The sequence below is a fragment of the Aphis gossypii genome, chromosome 2 (assembly GCF_020184175.1).
Source record: "Aphis gossypii isolate Hap1 chromosome 2, ASM2018417v2, whole genome shotgun sequence".
Classification (NCBI taxonomy): Eukaryota; Metazoa; Arthropoda; class Insecta; order Hemiptera; family Aphididae; genus Aphis; species Aphis gossypii.
In genome coordinates, this window is record NC_065531.1 from 60,470,860 (window position 1) to 60,482,859 (window position 12,000).

Sequence of the window (12,000 nt, forward strand, 5' to 3'; positions counted from 1 at the left end):
TTCATTATTTATTTATTTATGATAATAATGAAATTTAAATAAAGTTCATATAATATAATTAATAAAAATAAATAGATAGTTGTTTCAATTATAAATGTGTAACATAAATAAATAACAAAACAGTCACTATATTTATATGATATATATATATATATAATTAATAATTATATTGTATTAAGCAGTATTCATAGTTTCTTAGTTCAATTTATAGAGGATCAAAAGTATCATCATCGTCGATGTCAAAATTTTCGATAGGTAAATCTTCAAGTCAAAGATGTTCTTAACTATTTTTCATGGATCCTCTTAATAAACATTTGTTAACTTTCAATACTATTACGGATCCTCAAAATTAAAAATATTTTTCAAATATGCTGATAGGTACATCACGACACAAGTTCATCCAATCACAACTGATCTTATCTACCAATTTAATCCATAATTATTGTATTCTATTGTATAGGTACTAAAATTATTGTCCTTTCTCAATATATAGGTACATGTATAATTAATATTATGCGGTCGTCTCAATCACTTTTATCCTAAGAAAATATCTATACAATCGATGCAATATTTGTCACGATAAGTCAAAAAATGTAAAAATAATTGAGCACAGATAACTCAGTCATATCCTAAATTGTATCATTAAAATAATCGGTTTACAATCATAAATGTACAAATTAGACTGTGCCACCCCGAATCTTCTAAATCTGATTTAGGCGAAGATGAAGGAAATGTCAAATGATAATCCATCATTTGTCTCTAATATAGAAGCGAAGCCATATTTGATAAAGTAACAGTGTTCATTGATAAAAACTACCTATTGAAAACTTTATTTTAAAACAGCCCAAACGTCAAATGCTTATTTCAAGTCGTTTTTCTTAATTTTAAAAATTATACATATTTTGTATTTTAAAATATAATCTTTTTATTCATTTTTAATTAATAAACACATATGTAGGTAATTAGTTATTAAATGTCATCTTTTAATAGTAATAATTTTAATTAATAAAATACTATACATAATAATATAATGTATAGCTTACTCGAATCAGTTCATATTTTTAAAAAAAATCGAGTTGTCGAGCCTCGACTGTATCTAAAATATTAAATAACACCTACGTTTCTTACCTATTGTACTTTAAGTGGTTTGATACCTTTTATTTTTACATTTCAACAATTTCCTTTCTTTTCCGTGATCCTATAATAATATTTCATTTAATTACCATATTTATCTCACATTGTATTTTACACTTGATAAAAGATTTACGAAATTACTAACCGATTTTTCGTTTAGTATAATACTGTTAGATTCTTTTGCAAACATTTGAAAACGTGACGTGAAAATAGATAACCATGTATTGAGAACCCAAGTATTGTCACCCAATGTTCAATGACTAAATTCAAGATAAAAAATAAAACATGCAGAGAAAGAGACTGCTAATCTTTATTATATAACAAAAACAAAAATCGCGTGGGCAGTATGCACCTAGAATAGAGCATGCAACAATAGATACTCGAAGTTTTATCTTTGAATGTATTAAATAAATAAATATACCTACATCACTCGTGAGTTGTTTTTAATATCTGTAGTTTTTCTTCGTTTTCTTAAAGATTTTTAACGTAAAGGTGTATCATCATATTATAATAACGAAACACACTGTTACTGGTGACTGGTGTATTGCTATAGTAAATAGATAAGTCCTGTCGGAGCTATAGCTTAAGTTTAATTTATGAATGTTTTAATTAAGAAAAAGTCTTAAAAACAGTTTCAATGAATAACCATAGTAAGTTTTCACGGGATAACCTGTCATAGTAGTGCACGTGCCTCGGGCTAAGTAGTCGTTTCTGAAATTTAAATAACTCTTAATACTTTTATTTTATTTTTATTGTTAATAAGAAATAAAAAATGTTTATTCTACATATTTTTATTTCAATGACATTATAAGCATCATAGTAATTGACTGTTAAAATTAAACCATCCAACGGTCACTAGTTGTGGTTACCGGTTAGTATTAATCCAAATACAATGTTATTTTGAAAATAGATCTAAATCGTTTTCATTAGGTACCAGAACTTTTTTTTAAATACAAGTTATACCTATTCAATGTTTTGAAAATACAACTATAAATATTTTTAGAATATAATTATGGCAGTTTAACACTAAAACGTGTTGTACACTGTAAATAAAAATATATTATCTTTCACACTCAAATAATTCAGTCAATTATTCATGAACTAATCAAGCCGTATTAATATACAGTAACAAATCCGGAGCAATAATTTAGTAGTTTATTTAAAAGTATACCTACCACACACATATTTATCTTGTACATTTTTTATATTATTCGTCAATGGTGTTTATTTATCATCATTCAGACATATGAGAGTATATTATATATTTATATATGAATTGATAAAAGTATCAATTTAATCTTAAATTTTATATTTTTGAAGTTTTAAATACACTTTACAGTTCCAAGTGAAAATAGATCGAAATACGACGTGATTAATAACAACTTCCAATCTGTGTAAATATTCAATTGTTGATACATGTTAGTTTCTCTATGTATGAACCACAAAATTCATAAATATTAAAAATTATTTAATATAGATTTTATTATTTTACATATATTTATTTAAATACCTTTATATATAATTAAATATACCTTTAATGAAATGTGGAATTATGTATCTGTTTGATGGAAGGCCTACAGAAGTGGACTTTGCATTATATCTGTCCTCAAACTGTTGAATTTGAACCTATAGTTTATCAATTATTTCTCTAAATTTGAGGTGTTTAAGAGATAAAATCTTATTTTTGTAACCAACCAAGGTTAGTAATATTTTTGATTCATATTACATATAATAAGAACAACATTATTGTATTGTTTGTAGTATACGCTTTATTTATAATGCAGTTGACATTATAAGAATGGTTAACAATTCATATAGACGTACACTTAAAACAACAACAGCAGCAGCAACAACAGCATTCACCAGCAAGAGCAATTCAATGAATTGGATACATCTGGAAATAAAAAACATTAGTTAGACGAATCAAATGCATACATTTTCACAATAATTGAAATGTGAAATACCAATTCAAAAATAATGTATTTATAAATAGGTATGTTTAATTCAACACATAAAAACTATAAAAAACTAACAAAATTATTTAGTCCAATCTTCAAAAATAATTATATTAATTAAATAATACCATAAAAATTAATGACACTAGGATCAGAATTTTCAATATATTACTTCTTCTAAGAACAATGTGTAAACAATTTATCACTAATGTCTGAACACTGTTGAGTTTCAGTGATATTTCTTTTTAATAAAATAAACTAAATAATAATAAATCAAGATTAAAAATACTAGAATCATTAAACTTAAAATTCATTCTTTGAAACTTAATTTCATTAGTTTGATCTTTCAAAATATTAATATCAGTATTAACTTAAACTTTTAGTTACTGACTATATAACTATCTATTATTGTTACCACAAACTAACCTGAAATAATTATTAATACTAGGTATGGGAATAATGCAAAAATTTGAAAGAATAAACATAGTAGAATCTCAGATGGATGTGATGGTGCATTATCCAACAGCAATAAAGCAAAAACAAGAAGCTTTTTTTGTTTCAAGTCTTTTTCGTAGTATACTGGTAATTCATTTTATATAATATCAACTATAAATTAGAAAATAATAAAAAAAAGTATTCATATTGATAATACTATGGTTGCATCAACCAGAGTGGCATATCAGCAGGGTTCTCATGTATATATAAACCTTTGAGAAGTATCATTTTATAGATATACCTACCTATCAAATAATTATTTAAATTTACAATGTAAATACCACCCATATATTATTGATACAGCCTATCAAACAGTCACATCATTGATTAAATACACCAATTATTTAATCAATGAATATAAATTAAAATACCTTATCGTAAATTATTTTTACCTAACTGGGATTTCCACAAATGAACAGTAGACTTTGGACTGATGTCTCTAGTATATTTGAAAAATGTTAATTAAATTGTTAAATCGTAATAAACGCTGTCTATTGACACATTGCACTATTAACCTTCTAGTTTCTATTATGCCTATGGACTTGATGAATGTATATATTTAATTAATGGTTACACGTAATGATGTTTGTGTATACCTAAACTAAGGCAAATTGAATTTAAACATTGAAGTGATTATCCAACATTTTTAAATGACTAAATACATTATTAAACTAACTTTAATCTCACAATAATAAGAAAATTAAGATTTTTTTTGTGGCTACTGAAGCACCACTAACATTTTAATATGATTGAAACACGGTGTGTAAATTGTACGGATTTAAGAACACGACAACATTAAAAACGATCACTTAACTGAAATTACAAAATTATCGTTTATAATAGTTTACCTACAGGATAATCCTATCGAAGCCTTCTAGCTTCTCTTTCAGACTCGAGCAGTGTGAGAATGTCACCCTCACGCACGGGCCCTTTGACGTTCCTGATGATCTGACGGTTTTGTTCGCCAATGAATTCTACTTTTACTTGCGTACATTGGCCCTGGGAACCGGTACGGCCCAAAACCTTCAACACGCGAGACAACACTACTGGCTTGTCCATGATTCTTGTCCTAAAAGTGTTTTAAACGTTATTATAATTTTTGAATACTACACAACATTTTATTCAAAATTTAATCATTAGAATATTTTGATTAAGAGCAAACGTACTTACTTGTGCTAAGTCGTAGACACAAAAACTAAAGCAGAGTTGAAGACTCAGGAACGTGGGTAAAAGTAAAACTGAAAAAGAGCGTGGCCGTGGCGTTAGTAATCGTAATCACAAAAAGTTAGGCTATGCCGCTATTGTGCAAACTCAGAATGTCCAACCAAACTAACTCTTGTTTTTCCTCCATGAAAAAAGTTGTTATACAACAAAATGTATTTAATGTTCATCGACTCGTCGTCCGTAGTCCGTTAAATTAATAAATAGGTAATTGTAAATTGAATTCCAATTTAGTTAATACTGAAACAAAAATCAAAATAATAAATATGTTATGCAAAATAAAATTAATAATTATCTAAACTATTAATAGAATAAACTTTGTTTTAAATAAGTTTCTAATGGAACAACTTACAACCGAACAAGGTACTAGATGAATAATAGTTGATATTTATATGATTGGAAAATTGGAAATATTGGAATAGTAAATTAGCTGATGTTGGAATATTATAAATTTGGTGACATATAAGATAGTGAAAAGGTGTTTACTATCTGTTTGCTAAAAAAAATAATATGAATTCATAAAATATAAATTTGTTTTACTATATTTAAGATTCTAGGAAATTTCCCCCAGACAAAAAATTAAAAGTAAAAATATTAAACAATATACCATACAAATCAATAAAATATGTACAAATTAATTATATAATATTATTAATAAATTAATTATATAAATATATAATTTGTCATAATTACACTATTGCAAGTTGCCATTACAAAATGTACTAATAAAAATGTTACAGATTAAATAATATACTATTTACAAATGTAAATAAATACATTATTGGTATTGAACTACAAATCAAAAAAGCCCAATTAAAATTTTTTATTCTGATAAGACACCTTACAGAAATGAAAACTATAAATATCATAAATTGAAAAACTTTTACCACACTTTTTTAACCTGTCATCATTACCCAAATTATTACAAAAAGTTCCTACTCTATAATTTAAAATTTTTATTAATGCACTTGAATTGCTCATCTGTGAAGCTCATCAATAAATAGCCAAATATTTGGATGATTAATGCTCACTAGTGTTGCAAAATGTATTATTCCACCCTTTCGAAATATTTATTGTCCTACCTATATCAAGTTTAGTTAACTCAAACCCATTAAATTGGGCAATAAATACATAGGTAACGCGAATGACAACACCTAGTCGACAGATGGCCATATATTTCTGGTAAAATCAAAGAACCTATTTTCCAACCTATTATGTGTAAAAAAGTATCTATCAATTCAGGGCGAAACATCCAATATCTACCGCTAACCTGTATGGGAGGTAGGCGTCCAAATACCATTAAATGCTAAATTTTACTATGCCATAATTTCTATTATTTTATCATTTATGATAAATGAGAAAAATTAATGTATAAAAATTTTATAAAAAATGTGTGGACATCGGCATTTTTAATTAATATTTACTTATTAGTAAATATAAATTTTCTATTCCACTACTCATGGAAAAAATTATACAAAATTACATTATGGTAATCAAATTATTTTTTTTTTTACAGGTATTCACTTAGACGGGTGTATGAACTAAAATTGAAATATTAGTAAATAAACAATAAACATGTATGTATTCTATATTCAATAAAGTATTTGATAATAAAAATAGATAAATTACTAGACAATACATTTAATATAAAATAGGTGTTTCATAAAACTTATTAAAGTCACTAGTGTGAATAATAAAATGATGTAGTTTAATTAATTACACACCATGTTCTTCTTTCAATCGAGTACAATAATTTAATAATTGACTATTTGGTTCATGATTAAAAAAATCATTTAGACCTGAAACATTTCAATTTAGCAATATTAAAATCAATCACTAATTATAAAATGTAGTATTTTAAATTTATAAATACAAAGTAATTTACCTAGCAAAATACTAATAATCTCTTGGGTTTTGATTGGAAATAACTTGTCTAACCTTTCAATTAATTCATCACAATTTCTTTCTTGAATATACTTTCTAAGAATACTGACAAAATTATTGTATGTATCTTTTTCTTTCAGTATATTTCGAACCTACTCGTAAAAAAAATGTAAAAAATTAAAATAACAAAATCATATAATCTATTAACATTTGGTTAAAAAAGTTTGTAGCAAAACAATGAAGACTTACATTTGCCATATAATTAACAGTTTTAACTGTTGTGTTCACTATTTCTTTGGGATGTTCAATTTCATTGGGAATTATTTTTAATTTACGTTTTTTAACTAAAGGTTTTAAATCAGATGTTGCATCAACTTTTAAAGGCTGACTTTCTGAAATAGTGTTAATTATAGTTTGTTCTTCAAATATATCAACAAACTTCAAAATGCTGTTAGAGCTACTAGAGCTGGCTAATGTACTTTTTTTTTCTATTTTTTCTTCATTTTTATCACAGTAACTTTCATAAAGTTTTATAGTATCATCTTCCAATGCTTTTCGTTTAACTGATTCAATCGATCTTAGTACAGTAGCTTGAGCAGGCTCATCAAACGAAGCATTTGAAAATAAAACTGCAGAAGGCATCTAAAATATTATTTATGCATTATTAACTATATTACATAGTTTACTATTATATAATAGTTATAATACTAAAATATATAAATAATTACTGTTGCACCGGAGTTTTTGAAAAATTTCACGTTTTCTCTGTAAGCTATTGAAAACTGTTCATATACTTTTATATGAGGTTGTAACCAAACAGAGAGCTGTGATTTAATATTAAAACTTGCATAACGTTCATCACAAAATATAATAGAACCCCAATCACCAATATGTCTAATTACACGTCCCATTGCTTGATTCACAGCTTTAATAGCTTCCAATTTGTACCATTCTTGACCAGATAAACACTACAATTAAAACAAAAAAGATACACATAAAAAAAAATTATAAATATTAAGTAAATAATAAAACTATTTTTAACTTTTTACCTCTGAATTTTCTTTTCTCATTTCATCCAAATATTCCCTTTTCATGACTACTCGAGGATCTTGGTAAGGAGGATATGGTAGTCCTAATATAATTACAGCTCTAGCTTTCCAATCAGAAAAGTCAAGACCTTCAGACACTTTTCCTCTATAAACTGCTAATAACATAGCACCCTTGTTTTCTTGAATAGCATTATAATATTCATCAATTACATTGTTTAACACATCCTTATTTTTTGGTTCAACAAATATAGACTAAAATAAAATAATGTTAATGACAATAATTTTTATATTTTTAAACATATATTTATATTACTTTATTCTTAGTGATTGATGCCCATATATTACAACCCTGCCAATGATTAACACACTGGTCTAAAAATGGATATGAAGGGAAAAAAACCAAAGTACCTCCAGGTATAATGCGTGAAAAATTTACTAAAGTTTGACCCAAACTTATGAGAAAATCAGAATTATTCCTAAATAAAAATAAATTAATAATGTCATTAAGTGTGAGAGTAGATTAAAATTAATTTAATTTGATTTTTTTTCTTTAAAAAAATTTAAAAGATTGATTGAATATTCTAATAATCAATTACTTTAAATAATTTAGAAATATTTTATTTACCGGCTGCTGTAATTGCAAATTAGTGGTTTGTTACTTGGTCCAGATTTTATGACTGATACGCATACCTTAAATTAATACACAAACAATGTATAAAACAATATTACAATAAATGAATAGTTTAACTAACTTGATTATTTTTAATGACATGAGCATTTTGTAATTGTACTTTAACTGGAATTCCAATTTCAGAAATGGTTGCAGCTAAAGGAGACAATGTACCACTTGTAAGTATTATACAATGAACATTTCGATCCAATAAGTCTCTCATCCTATGGAAGTTAACTGTTAATTATTTAAAAATTATGCTTATTATTACTAAAAAAAAAGAATACTAATATACTGAGATTTATTAAGTTTATCATAAAAACCCATAATTCATTAATTTCATTAAATTAATTATATTATAACTCAGTTATACACACATAACAAGTACAACTAAGCAACTAGTTACATAACTATTATTCTGAAAATATTTGTTGAAGCTTGAAAAACTTTAATTATATACTTTCCTAAAAGAGTAATATTATAAACAAATTGAGAGAGATAAGCACAATATTTGTATGTTTTCTTGTAAAGCTAACATATAAATATTATAAGATAATTACATTTTTCAAAGTAAAGATAAAAATAAAAATAAAAACACAATAAATATGAATTATTTGCATTTTTTGTACAGCCCGTAGTTTTGATAATAATTTGTAGTGTGTGATATAAATATAATACTATAATGATCTTTCAAATTTACTATAAAAAAAAAAAAATGGTAGGGAATAAGGGCTGTGTAATGTCCTTATGAAATTACCACAATTTATTTCACACATTATTTTAAAGACTCTGCACTTGGCAATACTGAATAAATATACCAAAAAAAATACATACCCAAATCCAGGACTAAAGCACCAAAAATTTAAAGTTTTGCCTTTTTTGAGTTCTTTTAATTTAACTGTATCATTCTTTGGCTTATATTTACTCTGCTCTAGCTGTATGTATGTCTAAAAATATAATTTAAATTTATTGTAAAAAATAATTTTACATGTATTATAATTTATATATATTATTTATAAATAAAATCTGATTAATTATTAAACAATTTAGATAAATTCTATAATATTTCTTACTCTAAAATATTTGTCTGTATTCTTAGGGTCTCCATTAGATCCTAAACTTTGCAAAACACATTCTAAAAATTGCTGAAATTTGTACAAGCATGCTTCTTTAGCTTGATGAGGAGCATTGCTGTTGGTTGAAGACATATACAATGTAACAGAATTTAAAAAGCTAATAAATTTAGACATGTTTGAAGGTGTTATCTAAAAAAAAAATAAATAAATGGATTAGATCAGAGTTTAGCTATCAATAATAGTTACTTTTGTTTAATTATATAATTATATAGTATAATGAATACTAACGTCCGCGCCTTGAAGCAGTTTAAATACATAAGATCCTTCCATTTTCTTGTCGTTTGTACCGTTTGTAAGCTCAATACCATCAATAACTTTTTCTATTTCTAAAAACAATGCTTTTAACACACATATATCGTCATCGGAGAATTCTCTAGGTTTTAACTGTGTTGGTTCAGCAGAAAATTCTGTATTTTTTTCATCGTACAATTGTTTCATCACCTAAATTAATTATATAAGCTAAATTATATTAAAGGGTAGTTCTTAATTATCAACTATAATAATTTCACTTATTAGTTATTAACAATATCAAATTAGGAATGTATCTTACATCAGTCACAGCGTCAATGCAAAGAGCAATGTCAGTGCTACTTATATTTACGGAACAAGATTCTTCGCACATCTTTTCAACATTATGTCCTTCATCAAGAATGATAACGTCATCCTAATATTATGGTATAACATTAATAATTATTAATAAACAAAAATGATGAAAGTAATGAATACCTACACTAAATTGAATGTCTTGGGCTTTTCTAGTCCTTGGATCAATAATGTAGTTATATGGAGTGAATAGTATGTCAACATCTTTTTGTAGTTCTCTAGATCCATAATATGGACAGCAATTAAATTTTTTCCCTTTGTTTACCAAATCTTCTATATCAGCAATTCCGTTTTCTACAAATGCTTCTTTAGATTTAAGCTCGACATTATTGTAAAATTGGCATGTGCGAGTGCTAACTTTAGCACGGCATAGTGCAATTTTAACAGAAGAAGTTGATTCTTTCATAACTTCTGGATGAATACACAACTGATCTCTTGAGCCAATTATACCAACTTTCATGTGTTTGTAATTAGTCCTGCGAAGTTCTTTCATCACTTGATTTAGCTGAGTATGAGTTCGTGAGCCGTAAATAATACGTGGCGGTCGAATCACTCCATCTAACAATTGTTAAAGAAAAATAATGGTGATTTAAATTTAAAAAAACTGGATGATTTGCTCTTCTATAAATTAATATATTAGGTATCAAGTATATCTAGTCATTACGAGGTATATATCACTATAATAGATACATTCAAGTTCAAATAAAAAAAAAATCATTGTACCTATAAATCAAACCCCAACTCTGGTAATAAATCTAAATTATTAAATCGGTTAAAAAAAAAAAATCAGCCTTAAAATTTAAACTACAGCATATTATTTCTATAAGACCAATACATTTTTTCTACCCCCGCAGAGCTTGAAATAACAAAATTAAAATTAAAAAACTTGAAAGCTTACTCCAAGCACTGCTTGGATTCTTGTCAACACCAGCTGCTGTATTGACCGACATAGAAATTGCGCTACTTTCTGTCGGTAACATTCGATTGGCTTGGATCGCCGCTTTTTTAGCTAACAGCCAGGCCAACGACGAACACAATAATGACAGGGTTTTCCCAGTCCCGGTGGGTGACTCCAGAACACCATTGTGTCCCTGAAAACGTAAAACTCAACGTACAAATAGTGATTAAATAAACAAAACTAATTACAATGCACTGCTTACGTTTTGTAAACATTCCAGAACCTTTTCGATGTATTTTTTTTGGACTTCGTAAGGTTCATAGGGAAAGTCTACCAGCACTCCTTTGCATTCGAATGACGTCATTTTCTACTCGTATCGGAAAAATACACTTAGGAAACACTTAAATACATATTATGCATATGGAAAATAGACGATGGTACGACAAACCATAAACGGTTACTGCTAAAATATTCAATCTACTTAGAGCGAAAATCCAGTACTCGGTAATCACTGTCACTCGTCAAAAGCTCCGAAACGAGTAAAGTACTGAAATATCGAGTAAATGACTCAAAACGTTATCAACTATGACAGAATTATTCAAAAACCATTATCGCTCTTTTTGTGCTATAAAAGCGCGGGAATTTTTATCGATAATGCAGATTTCTATTATCTATTAATCTTGAACAAGAAGAAAAGTCGTTGTCCGTTGATGAAGATTTTCGTGCTTTCGAAAATATTCCGGCCTCCGGGTAAATAAGTTGCAAGAAAAAAAAGATAGGAAATAAAATATTTGAAAACCTTCTCGGGAAAAAAATTATCGCGTAAAAACAAAATTCAAATATTTTATCGATGTTAAAAAAATTAACTTATTTTATGGAAAATAAAATTTATCAAACCTACCTACAGTTCATACTTAGTAAATAAGTAAAAAAAAAAAAATTATAAAAATTAAAA

General features: G+C 26.6%; 2 protein-coding genes across 4 annotated transcripts; both read right to left on the minus strand.

Moving 5' to 3' along the window:
* Positions 1-2,877: 2,877 nt before the first annotated feature.
* Positions 2,878-4,914, minus strand: LOC114133024 (40S ribosomal protein S28). Of its 3 annotated transcripts, none has more exons than XM_027998641.2 (3): positions 4,755-4,914; positions 4,433-4,653; positions 2,878-3,028 (listed from the first exon to the last, which is right to left on the minus strand). In XM_027998641.2, exon 2 carries the CDS (start codon positions 4,641-4,643, stop codon positions 4,446-4,448), a length of 198 nt encoding a protein of 65 aa, XP_027854442.1. In that variant the 5' UTR covers positions 4,644-4,653; positions 4,755-4,914; the 3' UTR covers positions 2,878-3,028; positions 4,433-4,445. The 3 variants fall into 3 exon arrangements, with proteins under 3 accessions (XP_027854442.1, XP_027854441.1, XP_027854443.1); XM_027998640.2 differs by having other exon boundaries at positions 4,437-4,653; positions 4,755-4,911; XM_027998642.2 differs by having other exon boundaries at positions 4,437-4,653; positions 4,751-4,861.
* LOC114133023 (regulator of telomere elongation helicase 1 homolog) lies at positions 4,754-11,718 on the minus strand. The gene is made up of 16 exons (XM_027998639.2): positions 11,308-11,718; positions 11,046-11,238; positions 10,275-10,705; positions 10,095-10,208; positions 9,773-9,985; positions 9,482-9,673; positions 9,243-9,355; positions 8,491-8,632; positions 8,364-8,428; positions 8,052-8,214; positions 7,739-7,990; positions 7,418-7,657; positions 6,939-7,331; positions 6,691-6,841; positions 6,530-6,604; positions 4,754-5,045 (listed from the first exon to the last, which is right to left on the minus strand). Exons 1-16 carry the CDS (start codon positions 11,407-11,409, stop codon positions 5,002-5,004), a joined length of 2,883 nt encoding a protein of 960 aa, XP_027854440.2. The 5' UTR covers positions 11,410-11,718; the 3' UTR covers positions 4,754-5,001.
* Positions 11,719-12,000: the final 282 nt, after the last annotated feature.